Source organism: Arabidopsis lyrata (assembly GCF_000004255.2).
Source record: "Arabidopsis lyrata subsp. lyrata unplaced genomic scaffold ARALYscaffold_7, whole genome shotgun sequence".
Taxonomy (NCBI): Eukaryota; Viridiplantae; Streptophyta; class Magnoliopsida; order Brassicales; family Brassicaceae; genus Arabidopsis; species Arabidopsis lyrata.
Window position 1 is genome coordinate 9,461,757 of NW_003302549.1, and position 21,748 is coordinate 9,483,504.

The 21,748-nt window shown below is 36.5% G+C and overlaps 6 protein-coding genes across 7 annotated transcripts; 2 read left to right on the plus strand and 4 right to left on the minus strand.

The window, feature by feature from the left end:
• Nucleotides 1–61: 61 nt before the first annotated feature.
• Nucleotides 62–2,542, minus strand: LOC9303935 (U3 snoRNP-associated protein-like EMB2271). Its single transcript, XM_021018279.1, is given in 6 exon segments — nucleotides 62–347; nucleotides 442–507; nucleotides 593–937; nucleotides 1,014–1,238; nucleotides 1,326–1,668; nucleotides 2,008–2,542. Coding segments are annotated over 6 exon segments (1,443 nt in total). The 5' UTR covers nucleotides 2,394–2,542; the 3' UTR covers nucleotides 62–269.
• A 578-nt stretch (nucleotides 2,543–3,120) lies between these two features.
• LOC9305977 (cationic amino acid transporter 1) lies at nucleotides 3,121–7,166 on the minus strand. Its single transcript, XM_002869860.2, has 3 exons — nucleotides 6,509–7,166; nucleotides 4,106–4,768; nucleotides 3,121–4,015 (listed from the first exon to the last, which is right to left on the minus strand). The coding sequence occupies exons 1-3, from the start codon at nucleotides 6,921–6,923 to the stop codon at nucleotides 3,294–3,296; spliced, it is 1,800 nt and encodes a 599-aa protein (XP_002869906.1). The 5' UTR covers nucleotides 6,924–7,166; the 3' UTR covers nucleotides 3,121–3,293.
• Nucleotides 7,167–8,879: 1,713 nt separating this feature from the next.
• On the minus strand, nucleotides 8,880–10,834 carry LOC9305978 (protein BUD31 homolog 1). The gene is made up of 4 exons (XM_002869861.2): nucleotides 10,624–10,834; nucleotides 10,138–10,234; nucleotides 9,852–10,039; nucleotides 8,880–9,223 (listed from the first exon to the last, which is right to left on the minus strand). Exons 2-4 carry the CDS (start codon nucleotides 10,229–10,231, stop codon nucleotides 9,068–9,070), a joined length of 438 nt encoding a protein of 145 aa, XP_002869907.1. The 5' UTR covers nucleotides 10,232–10,234; nucleotides 10,624–10,834; the 3' UTR covers nucleotides 8,880–9,067.
• Nucleotides 10,835–11,024: 190 nt separating this feature from the next.
• LOC9305979 lies at nucleotides 11,025–12,408 on the minus strand. The gene is made up of 3 exons (XM_002869862.2): nucleotides 12,302–12,408; nucleotides 11,614–11,775; nucleotides 11,025–11,337 (listed from the first exon to the last, which is right to left on the minus strand). Exons 2-3 carry the CDS (start codon nucleotides 11,770–11,772, stop codon nucleotides 11,290–11,292), a joined length of 207 nt encoding a protein of 68 aa, XP_002869908.1. The 5' UTR covers nucleotides 11,773–11,775; nucleotides 12,302–12,408; the 3' UTR covers nucleotides 11,025–11,289.
• Nucleotides 12,409–12,576: 168 nt separating this feature from the next.
• Nucleotides 12,577–19,454, plus strand: LOC9305980 (DNA damage-binding protein 1b). Its single transcript, XM_021016513.1, has 19 exons — nucleotides 12,577–12,837; nucleotides 13,283–13,331; nucleotides 13,535–13,594; nucleotides 13,683–13,774; nucleotides 14,164–14,215; nucleotides 14,355–14,417; nucleotides 14,509–14,558; nucleotides 14,800–14,875; nucleotides 15,151–15,360; nucleotides 15,482–15,588; nucleotides 15,688–15,796; nucleotides 15,988–16,188; nucleotides 16,282–16,497; nucleotides 16,806–16,916; nucleotides 17,088–17,363; nucleotides 17,461–17,735; nucleotides 17,823–18,171; nucleotides 18,257–18,541; nucleotides 18,658–19,454. The coding sequence occupies exons 1-19, from the start codon at nucleotides 12,734–12,736 to the stop codon at nucleotides 19,237–19,239; spliced, it is 3,267 nt and encodes a 1,088-aa protein (XP_020872172.1). The 5' UTR covers nucleotides 12,577–12,733; the 3' UTR covers nucleotides 19,240–19,454.
• An 88-nt stretch (nucleotides 19,455–19,542) lies between these two features.
• On the plus strand, nucleotides 19,543–21,710 carry LOC9303936 (adrenodoxin-like protein 2, mitochondrial). 2 transcript variants are annotated; one of them, XM_021016515.1, is made up of 8 exons: nucleotides 19,543–19,727; nucleotides 19,872–19,964; nucleotides 20,087–20,148; nucleotides 20,641–20,753; nucleotides 20,878–20,984; nucleotides 21,119–21,168; nucleotides 21,258–21,340; nucleotides 21,424–21,710. In XM_021016515.1, the coding sequence occupies exons 2-8, from the start codon at nucleotides 19,907–19,909 to the stop codon at nucleotides 21,536–21,538; spliced, it is 588 nt and encodes a 195-aa protein (XP_020872174.1). In that variant the 5' UTR covers nucleotides 19,543–19,727; nucleotides 19,872–19,906; the 3' UTR covers nucleotides 21,539–21,710. The 2 variants fall into 2 exon arrangements, with proteins under 2 accessions (XP_020872174.1, XP_020872175.1); XM_021016516.1 differs by having other exon boundaries at nucleotides 19,570–19,727; nucleotides 19,847–19,964.
• Nucleotides 21,711–21,748: the final 38 nt, after the last annotated feature.

Genomic DNA, 21,748 nt, shown 5'->3' on the forward strand with positions numbered 1-21,748 from the left:
TTAAACCACAAATTTTATAAATTCTAGTATTCTATAGGATCTTTTGAATACCACTAAAACAAAGTTCCTCTATGCGTAAAGGTCAGATTGTATTTGTTGTTTAATCAATAAACCAAGACAGCATAAAGCAGGAGAATCAATCTTAATCAGAGCCTATGTATGTTCTCTTTCTTCTCTTCCATTGTAAAAAAAAAAGTGATAGTTGTACAACTTCTATATAAGCTTAGCTTCTAAAAAAAAAACTTGAATCAATCTAAATTGAGATCCCTTCATGAAAGCCTTAAGGGATGTATTGTAACACCGTTCTGCGCAGATTTTAAGCAACCCCATCTTCCGAGTCGCGGTTCCTGCCATATATACAAAGTTCCCAAACACAACAGTTAAGATTGGCATTCACACAGGACGAATACATATATGTCTGGTCAGAGAAAAAATGTGTACCTGTCCAACACCAGCTATCAGAAACTGGCCAGATTTTGCAAAAGCTAAAGAGTTCACAAACCCAGGCTGCAAAAGGATCATAACCATTGGATGTAAGTAACATATGCATTAAACAAATAGCAGTGAGAGCCGAACTAGGAAACAAACTTACAAGTGGAAGCTCATATAAAGGTTGTATAGCTCTAGATCCACTTTCAACACCCCATAAACGCACACAACCATCACCAGCTCCCGATGCAGCGAGATCGCTACCTCTACAGACAGCAACTGAACTGACCCAAGAACATGCTGATGTACAGTTATGGTTAACAGAATCATGATCAGCTATCACGTGGTGAGCATTCTTAACGATAAACACTGGTTTCTTATTCAAAATGGACCAAAGTGAAATGCTTCCATTATCTGATCCGGCCAAAAACTCATCACTACTAACAAAACAGCAGCACTCAAGATTTGATTCAGAAGCTCGAAAGATCAAATGAGTAGACTCGGGAACCTGTTAAGAAACAAAAAAACATGACTTAGATACAGATAAATAGATCAATATGAAGGCTTCCACAATGCATATATACCTTGTATAACTGCAATGTTCTATCGCGTCCAACACTGAGAACGCGCTCCCTTCTTAGAGCATCAATGCTTAGAATTTCAGACTGGTGTCCAAAACTTGAGTCTATATATATTCTATCTTCTGCATTTCATATCCTTAATGTTCGATCATATGAACCAGAAAAGAGTTCTGCAGTTCCTTCTCTAAAGCATAGACTAGAAACAATGCCACGGTGACCTGTAAAGGCCTGCACTAGATACATATCTAAAGAGGCTAAGAGCAAGACACAATGAACAGAATCATGCATTAACTTGATTTTAAGTATGTTAATTACCTGGACATGCTCTCGTGTACGAATATCCCACAAATGAACATGGCAATCAACTCCTCCAGTCGCTAAATAACGGCCATCAGAGCTAACTGCTAGCGCTAGAGATTGTTTGTTATGTCTTGTATTCCAAGATTCCTGGAAGATTAATCCGTGAGACTTCAAAACTTCATCGCTTGGCCATTTGTACTCATCGCTTTTACCAGACGATACATCCCAATGCAGAATAGTACCGTCCTTCGAAACTGAGAACCCTCTTGAATCATCATCTGATAGAGCTACTGCTGTAACAGATTGTTGGTGTTTGACTATAATACGAAACTCATCGCTACTCCGTGGTTCTTGAACCCTGACACGGTAAATTTTAATCAGAGTATCAGTACAAACAATCTCCAAGCCGAAATCGATGTAAAGAAGTAAAACTCAACAGTTTATCTTCCCAATTTCCTTCATTAAAAATTAAAACTAAACCTCAATGTGTTTTAAGGATGTAAAATCAAGAAATTTCTTCCCAATGTATCCTAATTCCTAAAATTCCATAAAACCTAAATCACAAACATATGTGAAGTCTATGAATTCGTAGCTAAACCAATCTTGAGGAGTGGATTCAAATATGAAAACCTTCTGGACTCAAATATGAAAACCTCATGGACTCAAATATGAAAATAAATACATTCTTCTTCATTACCTCGATGCAATGGCTCTCCGAACACGACCACTCTTCTCGAGCTGCTCCTGCATTAGAGTCTTCACCACAAGCGAATCTCTAACACCATCATCTTCCTCGTCATCTTCTTCACGCTCTTTCCGCTTCGCCTCTTCGATTCTATCCGAAGTCTCTTCCAAAAATCTCTTTCGTTTCTCACCTACCGTCTCATAGGCAAACTTATCCTCTATCTCCTCACCAACCTTTCCTTCCTCTTCAGATTCGACAGACTCGATATCATCATCATTGTAATTGAATTTTCCCCGCTTCTTCGTCTCTTCCTCGAAGAAAGGATCACGATCGATGGAACTCTTTTTCCCGATTCTCTTCGCCCCGAAGCCTTTCTTCTTCTCGTTCTTGAATTTCATTCTTCTCTCCCTATCTATCTCACACAAGCGAGCAAGAAACAACGCAGGGTTTAACCTCGGTGTTTAGTGTCGATGGAGAAAAAGAACCAGAAAGTAGTTTCGATTTTTCTTTGTTCTGTCTGAAACGAGACCCACAAATTAACCTAACTTTCCCCTCAAGTTTCAAACAATACTGTACTAAGTTTACTTCGTGATGGGCCTGACGGCCCTGACTCTACACAAATTAGAGCATCTTCATCCATCATCAATGCTATATGGGTGTCTCAAAAATATTATTTTATAAGAAATAAATTATTTATTTAAATTATAAATTATAAAAAGAGAATTTGGCCAATAATATAAGGACAAGTGGAGACACAGTTTCTCAAAATTTCTCAAACCAGAAACTGTGTCTACCCTCTCTCCTACTTTTTTCTTATTTTTTATTTTTTTAATCTTGAAACATTCTTTAAAACACTACTGTTGAAGATGCTCTTAGCAGGTTTCGGTAGAATCCAATTTGGACAATTTTACTTTTTGAAGAAATGAAATAAATTGTTCATATTGGTTGCAGCCAAAAAAGAAAAGATGTATTGTTTGAAAAAAAAAGTTGATTTTTGGATTCAAGTACTTACTTTTTCACATTTATTTTACTTTTTCACAAAGTACAGCTTAAGAAGGTTTAAGCTATTAAGCACGAGTTAATACGAATAGGACGAATGTTTAAACCAGACCTTTAGTTATCAAGTAAACGTGAAGAAAATCTATTAACATATTAAAAATCTAAACAAACCAAAGACATTACAATTCTTGAGAGAACCCTGATTAACCAAACGAGCAATCTGACAACAAACAATCCCAAAGCCAAACACTTTCTGTTTTGTAAGCATAACATTCACTTTTAACATATATTAAAACCAACTAGTGATCTACAGTTGCAGAACCAGAATTGTCAGCAACAACACCACCTTCCTCAGCTTTCTGCAACGTCAGCTTCTCCTTCAACGTCGCCTTAGCTGTATCGTAAGTTGCGTGCAATCCAAACAAGACGTAATATACGAGAAGAATACCTGTCCAGATTGCAAACCTAACAAAAGATTTTTTATCGATGGAACCAAGTAGAAAGATGTTAATAGCAATCGAAGCAGAAGGCAACCACGGAACCAAAGGAACACCCCAAATTTTGGGAGCCCTAGCTTGCGGTACAAGAAACTTCATCCCAACTGTAGACAGAAACCATATAGGAACCGTAATGCAATACCCAATCCAACCCTCTTTTTCCAAAGCCCAATAAACACCAGTGGCCGTCGAGGACGCAAGAATCAAACCTAATAACACTAAAAACTTGTTACGGTCACGGGACGATGTTTCTCCCGTGACGTAATATCTTCTGACGAGAAGAGCCACAGCAACGAACATGAAGATGAAAAGTGTGGAAACAGACAAGAGATCGGCTAAAATTTTCAGTTTTGTGAAGAATGCTATGAGAGCTGTTGCAGCAAGCATTACCACGGTCGCGTTAATTGGTGTTCCGGTCTTTGCGTTGACTTGAGCTAGCCATGGAGGCATCATATGGGCCCTGGCTATGTGTGTCATGTACCTAGCTTGACCAATGGCTCCAACTAACAAAACCGTCGTCATACCTGAACATTTTCAAAGATTAGTTTGGCTTCGCATAAGAGGTGTTTTGACTTTTGAGACAGATATTATCAAGGCCAAAATTGTTGTCATACCTTTAAGAGCACCAAACGCGACAATGTATTTAGCCCAATCCCATCCAACCGCCGAAAACGCAACGGAGAATGGCGCGTCCGGATCAATCTGTTGATACGGTTGCATAAGACACAACGCAACCGCCATGAGACAATAACAAACTGTAGTAACCACCATCGATCCAACAAGACCAATCGGAATATCTCTCCCTGGATTCTTTGTCTCCTCAGCCATCGTTGAAACCGCATCAAATCCAATATAGGCAAAGAAAAGAACAGCTGCGGATTTAAACACTCCTCTAACGCCATAAGGAGTGAAATCGCTGTAGTTTTTCACATCGGCTTTAGTAAATCCGGCGATGATGACAAAGAGAATGACGACCATGTGGATTATAGAAGCAATGTAATTGAATCTTGAGGAGCCTTTCGTGCCAAGGACAGCTAAAACACAAATGATGGCGCAAACACCGACGGCGATTGGATCTAAGTGGCTATAGTCTTCGCCGAGACTGTGAGCTATGATGCGGAAGTCTTCAGGTTTGTGGTTTAAGAGAGTGGCGAAGTAAGAGGTCCATGATCGAGCCACGGCAGCTCCGCCAACAACGTATTCGAGGATTATGTTTCCGGCGGCTATGAAGGCCATGAAGTCGCCGAGCTCAACTCTTAAATAGGCAAAAGAACCACCTAAACATTCATGAGGTGTAAATGGTCATGAGGTAAATTAAATAGTAAATACGAAATAAATTACATAAGAATATTACAAAATAAATGTGGGCGAAGTAATGTATGCGTTTGAGTTTCCATTTACGTTAATATTTAAGTTTAGTGTACAACCCTAAAAAATTGAATTCACAAACTTGAGTAATTAAAACTTAAAAAAATAAAAATAAACTGTTGACTCTACTTTCTACTTGGGACCAAACCATAATCTCTAGTGGGATTTCTCTATCAAGTGTTTCGAATATGATACATTTTTTTTTGAAAAGTACTCCTTAATAAAAATACTTTTCAACTGTCAAGCAATTTACAAGCTTGACTTATTGTATAAAGTTTGAATGGTAATTTATTTTTAAAGTTGTACACTTTGTACCGTTTTGACAATCGATCACAAAATTATATTAAAAACATTATTAAAAACGTTATTCTCAATTTTTTTTGTACAACTCATTCATATAGTTTCGCATTATTCTTTAAAAACTTTACTGCAAGAACTTATATTTAAAAAATTTGTACAATTTATGTTATCAATTGGACGTACAGCAAACATTTATTTAGCTTAACTTCTTTGTTAAGCTGGAAAAGGTCTTCTAGGTAAACCCCATAAATCTAAAAACATGGCAAGAAATCTTTTGCAACTCTAATATAATATTCAAATCATTCGATTGTGCAATTTGTGATGTGATGGTCACTTGGTCAGTCAACAAGAACATAAAAGTGTTGGAGCTTCTATCAAATTAATATAATTAAAAAAAAAAAGATATACTGTGCGAGTGTGAACGACCCTCAGAAGTCAACTAGTTGACCCAAGAGATTCCGTCACGCTACGAGAGTTGAAAATTCAATATATTATATTATGGTCAAAATTCAATATAAAATTCAAGTAAGACAAATTCAAGAGTGTTTTTGTTCTATACTAATTTTGTAAGAATACTAGGATCATTGTAAAGTTTGAACCTAAATAATTACAAGACAGACAAATAACTATATTATTATGCGTTTAAAAGTAGTAAAAAGGCATACTATATGGTTGACTACATAAACAGTATATTTGATCGGTCATTATATAAGGTGGATTAAGCAACTGATTTTTGACTCCAAAAAAAAAAGCATGTTAAAACGTCTCTTTCTTTATAACAACCACTATGGACATCCTAGAACATGGGGAAAACTTAATTCACATCGAGCATAACTTGCCGGAAAAATGAACCAATATAAATGATAGAATCAAGTGAATTTAGCAATTTTTTATCGACGAAGTTGTCAGAATTGGTACGTCTGAATATTTATTAGCAGGATCTTTCGTAATTATACGCCACATTTTTCTATTTACTAATTATGACACTCCAAGTATAATAATATTGCTAGAAAAGATATCCTAAAATATGCGTTTTCGGTTAAATATATAAATCGTAGTTAAAAGAAAAATTAACAAGCTAAGATAGTGCTTAAAAGTATTTTCCCTATTATCTTCCCACTTACGAAAATAATCTTAAAACATGTTGTCTGAAAATTTTATAGAAATTCGCAAATTTATGACCGACGCTACAAAAACAATTTTTTTTTTGAAACGTCTGATTTTTTTTTTTTAATGTTCTATATCGTAATTACTTTTGAAACTTTCTATATTAAAATTATTAAAAATCAGAAACAGAGTCTTTAACAAAAAAAATAAAATCAGAAACAGAGTAAAATAAGATTTATTACCAGCGACGGGGATCTCAACGGCGAACTCGGTGTAACAAAAGACGGAGAGCATGGCGGAGACACCAGAGACGACGTAAGACAACACAACGGCGGGACCGGAAGCATTACGTGCTTCGAGTCCGGTGAGAACGAATATCCCGGAGCCGATGACTGCACCGATACCAAACCACATCAGATCCCACCACGTCAACGTTTTCTTCATCTCGTGACCACTACGAGCCTTCATCTCGTTAATCTCGTCGGAGTCTAGTGACCGAGTCATGATACGATCCATGAACCGACTCGGCGTTTCTTTAAGGGCTTTTAGGTAATTTCCCATGCTTTGGAACGATTCCTCCGGTAAGAAATCGTCTTTTGTGCATGAACAGCCTCGCCGACGAAGCCCGTCGTCACCACCACCGTGTTCCGCTGCCATATTTTTTGATCTAGATTCTGATTCAGATTCAGAATCTGAGATCCGTTTATTCTCTAGAGTGAATGGTAAGAAGAAACTGAAAAGGAAAAACTCTTTAATTTTTGTAAATAAATAACAGAAATTTTGGGTTCCTAATTCCTAAAGTCTGCCTTACTTATAGTAGCTATCCTTTGACATGTTTTTTTATTTATTTATTACTGTAAATTATTTATTATTAACAGTTTTGTGTAATTAGCTGGAAATGTGATACGGTTAATTAATTATGGAAACCTTAAATAGAATCCAAATCCATGAGCTTTTGTTGTATGGTCACTAGTTGGTAGCTGCATTCTTTGACCATTTTTTTCCTAAGAAAAACAGGGAAAATCGAATTATAAAGTGAATGTGAATAAAATCTGGTGTGCCAAAAAAAAAAAGAAAAGAAAAAAAGTTGCTAAGAGATCGTTTTTTTTTTTGCTAAGACTAAGACTAACAGATCATGTGTGATTCGAAATTTTCCTTCGGATCACAACATACTTTATGTGGATCAATTAAAATTATTTCCGATTTTAGTAAAATGTTCAATCTTGTTTCACAAAATTACGATCTATATGTTTAGTTCAAGATATATGAAATTGATTGGTTTTAATTTAATCTCGACTTAGTTGATAATTAGGTTCATAATTCATACCAACCATTTACCGCAATTGCTCCTCCTAATTTCACAAGCGCGTCAAAAGAATGATTTAGCCCCCCCTACTTTTTAAGTTTTTTTTTTTTTAAATGTTACTTCCTCCATTTTTGTATTAAACATGTCCAAGAACTTCATACTTTTTTTTTAAAATTTCTTTTGTGCCTCCAATAAACCAAAACAAAAAAAAAAAGATCATGCATCATGTCTGTTATGTGAATTTAAAGAGCGTTATTATAACGGAAACTAGATTTGGGAGCTGGAATCAAAGATGAATGTGTAACTTGTAATTGCCAAAATTTACATAAGCAACCCATAAATTAATGTGAGAATCCTAGCATTAAATCAAGATATTATATTTGAGCATAACTTTTAAGTAATAAAGAAATTCAATCTTAGTTTTCCTAATAGCAAAAACGAAGAACAAGTTTGAAATATGAAGTAATTTTTTGTTGGTGGGTTAAAAACATCAAGAAAATCTCCGTATTATACAAAACGACAAATAATGCAAAAAAAAAAAAACTAGATACTGAAAGATAGAGAAAAGAGAAGAAAGTCCATCGAATTTTGAGTTTGTTTAGGTCGTATACAAAATTTTATACAATGAATCAATAATTTATTTTTTTTTGAAATATATACACAGTCTAAATAGTATGTCAAATAGATAGCTTAACTGAATAATTGTTAGCAAAAAAAAATATTGAACTAGATAAAACTTTCATAAAACAACTGTAAAACGCTGAAAAACTAGTTTTAATAGATTAATCATGTTTTGCTTCTTTTTTGTACGTATATTTTAAAAACATAAAAACAAAATAAATACTTGAAATGATAAAAGATAGCAGAATCACAATTGGTATACCATTCATCTCCATAAAAAAGTTTAATGGGCATTTCTTATTTTTTGGACCTTGTTGGACTTCTTGTTTAAAAACATACGTCATACCACGTAAAGATAAGATAAAAAAAAAAAAAAAATACTAATCCTTATGACCACGACGAATCTTGATCCACATGGAAATATTATCTCAGGTCAACTGCAGTCAGTAGTGAACCAGTAGAATATTGAAATCAAACCAGTTTACTTGGATCAAAGCAATCAAGATTCGTCTAGATACATACAAGAATTAATAATTATTTGTGGAGTGCCAAATTATCATCATTCATTCAGCCATAGTAGTGCCATACCTTGTTTCATACAAAGTATCACTCACCGGTTGACAAATCTCACAAATTTAGAGAAACTGACACTTTGGACTGATTACAAATTCTAAACCCAACTCGAGTGGTAAAACATTCTTTTCATTCAGCTAAATACCAAACAGCGAACGTCCTACTATTTGATAAGTAGAGAGGTTTTGCAAGGTTTTTTTTTTTAGTTAGGGTTTTAGCCTTTTAGAATACATAATCCAGATTTAACAAGTGACAAGATTGTAACAAACAGTCAGGCATTGCGAATAAAGCTGTGTGGAATTTAATCGCCACTAGCGCATCCTTGACACCCGCAGTGAACGCATTCGACCACTTTCTCTTCACGCAAGTGTTTGGGAACACGACATACACATGTTGTTCCATAGTTGTGGTCTCTAGGCTGTATGCAGCGCAAGCAGCATAAACGTTCATATCCCGACTGCAAATCACAAACCAGAGAGTTTGCATAGAGTTAGTATCAAAGTAATGAGACATGTATAAATGACAAAAATCTTTGTTATTATGAAAGAAAACAAAAGTGAAATCTAGATAAATGTCTGAATAGTAGAACCTAGAATGAGATGATACAACTGAACTGACAGGGAAGAGTTTATTAATAAACGGTTCATGAGAGACAATCATTGAGATGTCAGGGTATTGTTAGAACTATCCAAAATTTGGTGAATCGTAGAGGCAATCACTCTTACTAATCCAAACAAATATAGGGACATATCTTAAGCTCTTTGTCCAAAGTATAATTACCAGAAATTTTGTTTCTTCGCCAAACAAAACAACAATACAGATTCTACAACATATTTGTTAGTGAGATCATTCCAAGCAAGTGCATATATACTAAGGACATAGATTTCAGAGAAACAGCTACAAGGCTCATTGTGCAGTACTAGTCCCTATAAACTAATTCAACAATACTTTACATACCCTCAATTCAATGTCCTATGCAAAGCAACTATAGAAACTCTAAATCGCATCAATTTGGCCTTACGCAGCAAGCAAACTAAAAGTCTAAAAGTGGTGCACAAACAAAAGTTTATTCAATCAAAACGCACCTTTTTCCATTTGGCAATCAGACTGCGATCTGCATAGCCCTGGTCCAAGCAGAACTCATAGAGCTCTTTAGATATTTCTTCCCGTCGGTAATAAAGATCATATACATAACGACTCCTCTGATGAGAAACTTTGAAGATTGGCCATAAAGTTTCACACTTTCTCTTGCCATCATGTGAATCTGTCTCAGCTGCACAATGAACAAAATAGTTAAGATCACAAGCAAAGGAAAAAAGAAAAAAAAAAAAAACAAATAGCAACTGAGATTGAGATATATCAAAACTTAACCTTCTCTCATCTTGGCGTCCAGCTCTCGAAGAGTAGGCTCAATCAACTCCCATCCTTCTGGGTACTTGACTCGGTTAGTTTTAACCTTTGGCATTTTCTACATAACACAAATTCACAACGTTAAACAAAGGAATAAATTAAGCTAAGTAGGTATTCAAACAAAAAGAAAACATCTTTGAATCTAAGACTTTCTAGTTTCCAAAGAAATTCTCAATTAAGCAATTGAAACTACAAGCAAGGGCGAAATTAGGGTTTCTGCGTCAAGGCTATATTCAACACAACGCAGTGGGTCGATCCCGATTTAAATCCAGAATACTCTAGGTGAAGTTTCAGAAATAGAAGGGGAACAATTAGGGTTTATCGATCTCTGTGATTTGGGATCGATACAAACCTCAGAAAAAAGGAAGAAAATTTAGGGTTTAGAAACGAAACGACTGCAGAGAGTTTAGCAAGATTTGTATACGAGAGAAATCGAAGAAAGCTTACCTTTGGACAGGACGAGGGAAGTTGGACAAGGAGAGATCGCGGCGCAGGACAAGGAAGAAGAACCAACGTCGTAGAAGCCTCTCTTTAGGGTTGTGTTCGGAAATCGGTATTAACGAGTGGTTTATCTTGGGCCGGTCTTTGGAATCAAATACACTATTTTTACTGTTTATCTCTTATTTGGATATAAGACATTTCAAAAAGGTTATACAAAGATTTCTGCAAATCAAAAATTTAGGAAAACTTTATTCAAATGACAAAGCTTTTCCTCTTTTTAGTGTTCAATTTTTATGAATCCGGCAGTGTTATTTGTATTTCCATTTGACTTCTTACTTTGTTTATTATGGTAAGAAGTAAGAACAACAACACGCCACATACACTGCGATTGAATAGAAGAAGACAGATGCTTACAAAGTTTAGTAGAATGAGGAAGAAACAAAACCCATAGGATTCAACTTAAATGAAAATCCCCAAAATATTGGAACTTTTATAACATCAAACATTTTCAGCTTTTGACATTGCCTGCAACTAAGCAAATTATTTGGCAAAACGCAATAAACAGCTTCAAGAAAAAGACCAGTGCAACCTTAGTCTGCTACTGCATATGGCAGTCACTGATACGTTGAGAAACCAAAAGCATATAGTAAAAAAGGAAAACAAAGAAGCTGCTTATTCCTTTTTGCCGATTCCATTAGACATGTTGTAGATTCCTGTTCCCTGTATTCAACCAAAACGATTCTTCCATAGTTAGATGATGAACAAGGTTAAAGAAAGCTGAAGCAATATCGACAACATCTATTTTTTTAAAACATTACAAGAGCATTCATTCAGGTTTTAGCGAAAAACAATCGATCGTAAGTAACAAGTTCCAAAGCGCCATTGTGAACACTTTCAACAAATTAGTCAAATAAGGAAGAACACATACAAAGACAAATCAGATGGCGAGAATGAATGCATACGTAGTTTTGAAAACCAGCAAAGAAATGAACTTACAATCATGTAGAGAGAACTTGCAGCCAAGGCAATCGGAATAGCAACGGAAGTGATCTTGTCCATTGGTCCTTTCAAGTAAGTGTGCCTCTGGATGCTCTGGAACAATCTCTGCTTCTCCAGAAGCTTCTCTCGTGGCCTAAATGGAGTTTCAGTCACCATGATCTGCAATTCCATAGCCACGCAAAAACCATTATCGTTCAAGTCATTTATAAACAATAACATACTGATAAAACAAACAATTTGATAAAGTATAAAGTAGTATTCAAATCAAGACACTAAATTGATAACGAGTATACATTCAAATTGTTCTTGTGAGTATTCAAATCAAGACACTAAATTGATAACGAGTATACATTCAAATTGTTCTTGTGACATCATTTTGATCAAAAATGTTGCAATGATAAAGCCTCAAAATCAGGGCTGGATCTGAGTGTATGCAAACTTGTGAAACTACAATTTCTACATCGCAGAGAGCAAATCAACGCAATTAAACAAATTTACGGTGAAAACCCGATTAAATTAGGTCAAATTTCAACAATCTAACGGGACCAAAATTAGGTTTATCATTTTCTGAAATTTGAGATCGACACAAACCTTAGAAAATGGAGAAAATCAACGATTACAAACGAAACAACCCGATTGATTGCGAAATCAAAATCGATTTAAGAGGAAAATCTCAGAAGCTTACCTCAGAGAAATTAATCGGAGGAGATGAGGAATTTCGAGAGAGAGAGAGAATCGCAGCGTAGATCGATGACGAAGAACAACAACAAATGGCGATGAACCAGTCTTTAGGGTTGGGTTTATCAAATGTTTTAAAATTGGGCCAGGCCCAAATTGATTAGATAATCAACCTTTTAATTTCAGTTATATACCAAACCGGACCGTACCCTCAATTCTAATTTCAATTTTGTGATCTGAACCGGCCGTTCTTCTTAACCTCTTGCGTTCTTCGCCTCCTCTCTCTCTAACTTTGCATCGTCTCTCTCTCTTTTTCTCTTACCTTTTTTCGTTTAAATCTCAAAGAGAACCCAGAAGCTTCTTATAAAAGAGGCGGGAAATTTCTCACGCGTGTTGCATAGAAAATCGAAAACCCTAGTTTTTCTGGGCCAAGAAGAAAATGAGCGTATGGAACTACGCCGTTACGGCTCAAAAACCGACCTGTGTCACTCACTCTTGCGTCGGAAACTTCACCAGTCCTCAAGAACTCAATCTCATTGTTGCGTATGGAACTACTCCCTCTTCTTTTTCTTTTCTTTCTTCCCTTTGTTGTCTATCTTTTGTGTGTAGATGTTAATTTGGGGTTTAGGGTTTTTAGGGAAGCTAGTTTTCTCATCGGTTGGTTTATAATAGTTTACTCTCATTGCATCTGCTTTTGAGAGCTGAGTTTTGGGTTTGTATGATTTCTCTGGGATTCTCTGATCTGGTGGATGGTTGTTTATAAGGGAAATGTACACAATCGATTTACCAGTTGATCTATCAGTGACTGCTCTGGATTTGATTTCATGTTAAAGAAGGCACGCTATTGCTTTTGATGACATAAAGTTCCTTCATTCAGTGGAATTTAAGTTTTGTTTGCATACAGTTCTGTGGTTTCTCGTTTTCTGTTTACCATCTAGTTATGTGGTTCATTTGCTGTTAGTTGACAACAATGTTGAACCCTTTTCAGGAAATCCACTCGAATCGAGATCCATCTGCTTTCTCCACAGGGACTTCAGGTACTTTATAATCTCTTAATCTAATGATCTGTATTGTTTTTTTCTCAGTGCTGTTAAAGATAAGTTCGTTTTAACTTTTAATATATTCAGTTCCTTGGATTCAGAGTGAAAATGTGAAAAGTTATTGTTACTTTTAGTCTTATTTGGGAAAAATAGAACTCCCCATATGGATTGGATATGTTGAGTGATTTAGACTTTTGTAGACTATACTGGATGTTCCTCTATATGGGAGGATCGCCACTTTGGAATTGTTCCGTCCCCATGTGAGTATATTTCTCTTATTACAACTTTTCTCAGTCTGAGGGAATAGGTAAGTGACAATGTTAATTGATAGTACTTCATCTTTTGCAGGGTGAAGCACAAGATTTTTTGTTTGTTGCAACTGAGAGATATAAATTCTGCGTTCTTCAATGGGATTATGAGTCCTCTGAGCTTATAACAAGGTATAGTTTGCCAAAAAATATCAACATTTCATGCTATCAGATGACGTAAAGCAATCGGATGTGTTATACATATTTTGATTATGCTCCTGAATGTTAGTTACTCGAATTTAGTGTTAGAAAGGGATCACATTTTAGTAACTATGTGCATTGTAGTGCATGGGATCAGGTTGTGTCTTTTAGATAAAAGTCCATCACGTGTCTTATCTGTTCAGAATGTGTTCTAGGATCCCAGTTACATTGGGGTCATATTTGTATCTGTACTTTGTTGTATATCCAAATCCTGCAAAAAACTTCTCTGGTGCAAACATAGTTGTTGCTTACTGTTACTATACCAACTGACTATCCTTTCCTTTACCGTTAATTCTAAATATCTTTTGAACATTTTGTAGGGCAATGGGGGATGTTTCTGATCGTATAGGCCGACCGACGGACAATGGTCAGGTATTGAGTTCAGTATTACTGCACTGTATCTTTCATAGTGGCTAGATTTTGATTTTCCTTCTTTAGTTGTATATGTGCTATAATTTAACGGTTATGTGGCACGTTTGAGCTGAGTCTTCACTTGACACTGATTTTGCAGATTGGTATAATTGATCCTGATTGCAGATTAATTGGTCTGCATCTGTATGACGGCTTGTTTAAGGTATGGTATGCTAGTTTGCTGTTTATATCATATTACTGAACTTCCATTGACACTATATAAGGTTTGTTCTATTCTTGGGTTCCTCGGTTAGGTCATTCCATTTGACAATAAAGGCCAGCTCAAGGAAGCTTTTAACATAAGGTACTGTTTTTTCAGTTAAAATGCTGCAATTTTTTGACTATCAAGCTTATGTTTTGCTCTGTTTGTTTTTTGCTGGTTAATCGTCCACATTGTGTGTGCTCTAGTGCACCCATGTTTCCATGCATCAGCTTCTGTCCTAAACCCTCAATTGACTCAGTCAACACTCTTGGTTTCTAGCAGATGTGGTTATTTTGAGGAAAACAACACTGAATCTAAGATTGACTATGTTGCTTAATTTCAGGCTCGAGGAGTTGCAGGTCCTAGATATCAAGTTTCTGTATGGATGCACAAAGCCAACAATTGCAGTACTTTATCAGGTTAGCATACATATTTAAATGGATATGCTATGGAAACTGTTTGTTAATCATATATATTTATTTCTTTCATGTACGAACCTAGTTCTGTAAGCAATATTGATCAAAGGAATCTGCTTTCTTTTTTAATACCCGCTCTGTTGGTAAGCTGGCAGAAATTGAGCAAATTAGCTCTGCTGTATTTTTAAAATAAACTGTATCTTGGTTTACTTTACCAATGCAATGTGATGCACTCGAGGTTGTTTGCTGGGTGAACTAATTAATGTTTGGGGTTACAGGACAACAAAGATGCTCGTCATGTCAAAACATATGAAGTTTCTCTAAAGGAGAAGGACTTTGTCGAAGGTCCATGGTCACAGAACAATCTCGACAATGGTGCTGACTTATTGATCCCTGTACCTTCACCTCTCTGTGGCGTCCTCATCATTGGAGAAGAAACAATTGTCTATTGTAGTGCCAATGCATTCAAAGCGATACCAATAAGACCTGTAAGTTTTTTTTTTTATGTTACGTCATTGTCATCTGGTCCTATAAACATTTGCATAACTTTTCAGTGAGTACCCGTTTTAATTTTCAATTTTGGCATGTGACTTCAATTTGTATGTCCAGTCCATCACAAAAGCATATGGAAGAGTTGATCTTGATGGTTCTAGGTATCTTCTTGGTGACCATTCCGGACTGATTCACCTGCTTGTTATAACCCATGAGAAAGAAAAGTGAGTTGATATTACAAAGCTCTTTTTTTTTTTTTTGCATCTACAAAGCTCTTTTGAAATGAATGATAATGTGGATATTCTGGCTTTATTTATCTGAAGGGTCACTGGCCTCAAAATTGAGCTTTTGGGTGAAACCTCTATTGCATCTTCCATCTCGTATCTTGACAATGCTGTCGTCTTTGTCGGTTCAAGCTATGGAGATTCACAGGTACGCTAGGATTGAATATGTTTCTCATTACGTCTTTGAAACATATTTTTCTTGAAGAGTGTAAACTTATATAGTTCTATGGTTACCATTATCCTAGTTAATTGTGTTACAATTGTTATTTTTCTTTGAGTTCTAATAAATACAAGCTTTGAAGCAGCTGAACGTTTTCATTTTCTATTTTCTCATTGCAGCTTATTAAGCTAAACTTGCAACCGGATGCAACAGGGTCATACGTAGAAATTTTAGAAAAGTATGTCAACCTGGGGCCTATTGTCGACTTTTGTGTAGTTGACCTTGAGAGACAGGGGCAAGGTCAGGTTGTAACTTGCTCTGGAGCATACAAGGATGGTTCTCTTCGCATAGTTCGCAATGGGATAGGAATAAATGAACAGGTTTGATATATATTAGGATTTTCATTTTGTCTCAATGTCATGAAAGCAATATTCTCATCTGATGTAATCTAATAAAACTCTGCTGTATTGCAGGCGTCCGTGGAACTTCAAGGCATCAAAGGAATGTGGTCGTTGAAATCGTCAATTGATGAAGCCTTTGATACATTCCTTGTAGTTAGTTTTATCAGTGAAACTCGTATACTAGCCATGAATATAGAGGATGAACTGGAAGAAACGGAGATTGAGGGTTTCTTGTCTCAAGTGCAGACTTTATTTTGCCATGATGCTGTCTACAACCAACTTGTACAGGTATGTTTTGCCAGTGCTCATTCATTAGTTTCGATGCCTTTGCTTGTAGCTTGATTTCACCAGGCAGGGAAAATTTCGTCGAATTATAGATGATAACTCTGTGTTCTCTGGATTTCCCTGCACTATAGTGTTTTATTGACTTAGGATTCATCAGGTTATGTTTTAGGTCTTCCAAAGCGAATCAAATGTAGGAGTGCTTGTGTATTTCATCGGTGTTGTTTTTCTTCAGACATCGTTTCCTGTCTGATATATTGTTCTATCCTATCTTTTCCCCTAGAATGCACTAATTACTATCTTTCCTTAATCAGGTTACCTCAAATTCTGTTAGATTAGTTAGTTCTACAACTAGAGAATTGAGGAATAAATGGGATGCCCCAGCTGGATTCGCTGTTAATGTTGCAACTGCAAATGCGAGCCAGGTTTGCCTTTCTTTCTTTTTTTCTAGCTGCTATATTTAAATTTTGGCCCAGAAAAGAAGAATTCTAGAAGTTTTTTATGAAAGGGATATTGTTTTCTTTCTCAAACTTGTACCTTCAGTACCTTTCTCGATTCTAGACATGCAATGTGATTTGGAATGATATACTTGTTAGGTTCTTTTGGCCACTGGAGGTGGGCATTTGGTCTATCTTGAAATTGGGGATGGGACATTGACGGAAGTCAAACATGTCCTGTTGGAGTACGAGGTTTCCTGTCTTGACATCAATCCCATTGGCGATAATCCTAATTACAGTCAGCTAGCTGCAGTCGGGTTGTGGACTGATATAAGTGTGAGGATTTTTGTGCTGCCGGACTTGACTCTTATTACTAAGGAGCAACTAGGAGGAGAGATAATTCCCCGATCTGTTCTTCTTTGTGCATTTGAAGGGGTATGATTTTCTTCAAATTTTTGTGGAATGGCCATCTTGCTTGTTAATGTAGCCTTTGGTTGCCATCCTAATAACAGTGGTATTACATTTGTCACAGATATCTTACTTGCTCTGTGCTCTTGGAGATGGTCATCTCTTAAACTTCCAGTTGGATACAAGTAGTGGGAAATTAAGAGACCGGAAAAAAGTATCACTAGGGACTCAGCCTATAACTCTGCGTACTTTTTCATCTAAAAGTGCAACTCATGTCTTTGCTGCATCAGATAGACCAGCTGTTATATATAGCAACAACAAGAAGCTGTTATACAGCAACGTGAATCTGAAAGAAGTTAGTCATATGTGTCCCTTCAACTCTGCTGCTTTTCCAGACAGGTAAACTAATTTCTTCCTTCTGTTATTTTCCTTTGGGATCGAAGTACATTGTGGTGAAATCTGGCTCTGCTTCTCTTCCATGGGCAGTCTAGCAATTGCAAGGGAAGGCGAACTTACAATTGGCACCATCGATGACATTCAGAAGCTTCACATACGTACCATTCCTATTGGAGAGCATGCTCGTCGCATATGCCATCAGGAACAAACACGGACATTTGCTATCTGCTGTTTGAGAAACCAACCAAGTGCAGAAGAATCTGAAATGCATTTTGTCCGTCTGCTGGATGCCCAAAGTTTCGAGTTCTTGTCAACTTACCCTTTGGATGCCTTTGAATACGGTTGCTCCATATTGAGCTGCTCGTTTACAGACGACAAAAATGTCTATTATTGTGTTGGTACGGCATATGTTTTGCCCGAGGAAAATGAACCCACTAAGGTATCATTTCAGTGAGAAACACTACTCTTTATTTTGTTAGTGTGAAAATTTATCTTTTCATATTTATATTGTTTTGTGGATGTAGGGAAGGATACTGGTGTTTATAGTTGAAGAAGGGAGATTGCAGCTTATTACAGAGAAGGAAACCAAGGGAGCTGTTTATTCTCTCAATGCCTTCAATGGCAAACTTCTTGCTGCTATTAATCAAAAAATTCAGTTGTATAAGTGGATGCTACGGGATGATGGCACTCGCGAGCTGCAGTCTGAATGTGGACATCACGGTCACATACTAGCTCTTTACGTGCAGACCCGTGGAGACTTCATTGTCGTTGGTGACCTCATGAAATCAATCTCTTTATTGATCTACAAGGTAAAACGTCTTGATACAAAATTGTTTTTCCATCTTCGTATGAATACATGTCAAATCTTACATTATGTTCACAAGAACTCACCGGACTCTTTTGATTATCTGTGTTTCTTTTAAAGCACGAGGAAGGTGCGATCGAGGAGAGAGCACGGGACTATAATGCAAACTGGATGGCGGCAGTTGAGATACTCGATGATGACATCTACCTTGGTGCTGATAATTGCTTCAACCTATTCACAGTAAAGAAGAACAATGAAGGTGCTACAGATGAAGAACGGGCTCGTATGGAGGTTGTTGGTGAGTATCACATAGGGGAATTTGTGAACCGATTCCGCCATGGCTCTCTTGTTATGAGGCTTCCTGATTCAGAGATTGGTCAGATACCGACCGTCATATTTGGCACTGTCAGTGGGATGATTGGAGTGATAGCTTCTCTGCCCCAAGAACAGTATGCGTTTCTAGAGAAACTGCAGACGAGTCTGAGGAAAGTGATTAAAGGAGTTGGTGGTCTAAGCCACGAGCAATGGAGATCATTCAATAACGAAAAAAGAACTGCGGAAGCGAAGAGTTACTTGGATGGAGATCTAATTGAATCGTTTTTGGATTTAAGCAGGGGTAAGATGGAGGAGATCTCCAAAGGTATGGATGTTCAAGTGGAAGAGTTGTGCAAGAGAGTTGAAGAACTCACTAGGCTTCACTGAGCAATCCAAAGCTCTCTCTCTCTCTACCTCTTTCTCTTTGGTTTGTTTCTCGACAATCCTTTTAGTTTTGAAGAGTTGTTGTCTCTGTGAAAACTTGAGTGGTTTCAGGGAAGTGAAAATGTCTTTTTAAATTGCGTATTTTACTGATAAACAAATTGTATAATTTATGCGATTTTGAGAACTTTTATCAATAAGAATTTCTTTGTGATCAAAAAGTTTTGCTAAAGTAATATATCTCCTTACAAAACACAAATGTACATGGGAATCGGTTTAGATTGGTCTGATCCGGTTCGTTACGGTTGTGAGAAATTTGTCGGAACGTCAAAGAATAGTAAACCAAAAGGGTTTAGAATTCTTCTGGTGGAGGAGAGAAAGAAATCAGCTGAGATTCTGCGACGGAGGAGGTTTTGTCTTTCTTCTCCACGTACGAACCCTAAATCCTCATTTACTCCATCTTCAAGCTCTGCTTTCGTCGAATCTTTCAAAAAGTAATAACCTTTCTCTTCTCTGAGTTCTTTTTGATTCATCGATTCTTCGTTATTTTACTGTAGAAAATGTTTCTGTTTCCAGATTTTTAGATTCTTGGCTTTTTGTTGCACTCATTTAGGTTTTTATTCTTGAATTGCTTCAAGGTTTATAGCTTATACCTTTGGGCGGCGCCAAAATCATGGTCTTCCATAGGCTATCAAGATTAGGTTCTCGCATTGTTAGAGAGCTCCCAAGAGGTATATTTATTTCAATCTTTTTGCAAATGTTTGATTGAATTTGTTGTTTGCTTTTAGTGGTGGAAGCAGAGCTTATGTATTGACTGTGTGATTTAAGTACTCTACATTTATGTTTTGGGCAGAGAGGCCAGTGTTTGGAATGAGGATTCTACATAGGTCTTATGGCCAATATCTTCAATCTTCGGTTAGTCTGAGCTCTCTGAATCTCAGTTACGAAAATTTATTGCATTGGTTTTATTTCTCGGTTGCATTTTTATATGAATCTTATTTAGTTCATTCATTAGACATGGCACTTCCCATTTGCGATCAAGCTTTAAGATATGAGTTCCTAACTCTTAGTTTCTCGGCTCGGACTGAATTGTAGATTAGGTAAAGGCTTGTTCATACTGCGTTTGGTTTTGTTAGGAATCTGAAGAGCTTGTAGATATTATACAATATTCTTGTCAGTATCATGAATTGGTTTAGCTATCTATAGATATGTGATGCTTAATGATAAAATAAGTTCAGCAACCAATAGAGAGAATTATAGGGTTTGGCTTTGGCTCAAAGAGCTAGCAAATGCCTGAGTGTGTTGTTAGAAGTGAATTAGCTATGAAGCTTGGGTTTTTGGTGACTCGCGGTCTTCTCTTACGTATTCGATCTTAGTTTAATATCTTTACTGTTTTCATCTCGACAGCCAATGCTACAAAGGCAAACTAGGAGTTTAAAGGAAGCATTATTCTCGAATAATCGTAAGTTTTGTACATCTTTCAGCACTACCTCTGAGAAAGGTGGGGAAGAAACAGAAAAGTAAGTTCAAATTTATCTCAAAAAACATTCAACTCTTGACAACAACAAATGTTGACATGATAATTCAGACACTAGTATTCTCGCCTGAATGTAAGATTAACATGCATTTCATATTCTTTTTCAGGATAAACGTTATCTTTGTTGATAAAGATGGAGAGGAAATTCATATTAAGGTTCCAATAGGAATGAACATCCTTGAAGCTGCTCATGAAAATGATATAGAACTCGAAGGTATTATTTTCCTCCATTTCTTCCTTCTCTTTGTCCAATGATGCTTTTTCGCTTAACCCAAGATAGTAACTAATGTCTCAGATTGATCCTTTCATTGGAAATTTATGGGTTGCTTCTTCTTTATTAATCTTCAGGGGCGTGTGAAGGATCTCTAGCGTGTTCAACGTGCCATGTGATTGTTATGGTAAAACTTACTTGTCCTTACAATCACTCATCTGCATAGATTATCATGAATCGTGTTGTACCAAATAGTTGAAACTGTAATTGTAATAGGACACTGAATACTACAACAAACTCGAAGAACCAACAGATGAAGAGAATGATATGCTAGATCTTGCTTTCGGGTTAACAGCAACGTGAGTTCTCTATCCTTTGCTTTAAATGGTTTCAGTTGGGTTTCATGAAAAATGTTGACATGTTCCATTGAAAATGTTTATAGGTCACGATTGGGATGTCAAGTGATCGCAAAACCAGAGCTAGATGGAGTACGCTTAGCCATTCCTTCAGCTACTAGAAATTTTGCGGTTGATGGGTTTGTTCCAAAACCTCACTAGCCACTTAAAAGTCTCAGAGCAGAGGATTTTTCGAGTTTACACTTGTTACTATTCGACAAAACTAGTGACATAAAATTACCCTTAGGGAGAGTTATACAAATGTAATTCAGACGGTGAGATTTCAACTCAGCTTGTTTTTGCAGCATTGTTTTATTGTGTGTCTTGAGTTTAATTTAGATTTCATGACAAAGCTAAAGATATAGATGAAAT

Excerpts from the sequence above, each read along its gene's own strand:
- LOC9305980 (XM_021016513.1), top strand. The coding sequence starts at position 12,734 with ATGAGCGTATGGAACTACGCCGTTACGGCTCAAAAACCGACCTGTGTC. Across the intron at positions 12,838-13,282 it reads GAACTCAATCTCATTGTTGC|GAAATCCACTCGAATCGAGA; the intron begins GTATGGAACTAC and ends AACCCTTTTCAG. Across the intron at positions 16,917-17,087 it reads CAACTGCAAATGCGAGCCAG|GTTCTTTTGGCCACTGGAGG; the intron begins GTTTGCCTTTCT and ends TATACTTGTTAG.
- LOC9305979 (XM_002869862.2), bottom strand. The coding sequence starts at position 11,772 with ATGGTGACTGAAACTCCATTTAGGCCACGAGAGAAGCTTCTGGAGAAG. Across the intron at positions 11,338-11,613 it reads CAAGTTCTCTCTACATGATT|GGAACAGGAATCTACAACAT; the intron begins GTAAGTTCATTT and ends GGTTGAATACAG.
- LOC9303936 (XM_021016515.1), top strand. The coding sequence starts at position 19,907 with ATGGTCTTCCATAGGCTATCAAGATTAGGTTCTCGCATTGTTAGAGAG. Across the intron at positions 20,754-20,877 it reads GGTGGGGAAGAAACAGAAAA|GATAAACGTTATCTTTGTTG; the intron begins GTAAGTTCAAAT and ends ATTCTTTTTCAG. Across the intron at positions 21,341-21,423 it reads GCTTTCGGGTTAACAGCAAC|GTCACGATTGGGATGTCAAG; the intron begins GTGAGTTCTCTA and ends AAATGTTTATAG.
- LOC9305977 (XM_002869860.2), bottom strand. The coding sequence starts at position 6,923 with ATGGCAGCGGAACACGGTGGTGGTGACGACGGGCTTCGTCGGCGAGGC. Across the intron at positions 4,769-6,508 it reads CGTTGAGATCCCCGTCGCTG|GTGGTTCTTTTGCCTATTTA; the intron begins GTAATAAATCTT and ends ATGAATGTTTAG. Across the intron at positions 4,016-4,105 it reads CGCGTTTGGTGCTCTTAAAG|GTATGACGACGGTTTTGTTA; the intron begins GTATGACAACAA and ends GAAAATGTTCAG.
- LOC9305978 (XM_002869861.2), bottom strand. The coding sequence starts at position 10,231 with ATGCCAAAGGTTAAAACTAACCGAGTCAAGTACCCAGAAGGATGGGAG. Across the intron at positions 10,040-10,137 it reads GGACGCCAAGATGAGAGAAG|CTGAGACAGATTCACATGAT; the intron begins GTTAAGTTTTGA and ends TTCATTGTGCAG. Across the intron at positions 9,224-9,851 it reads TGATTGCCAAATGGAAAAAG|TCGGGATATGAACGTTTATG; the intron begins GTGCGTTTTGAT and ends TGTGATTTGCAG.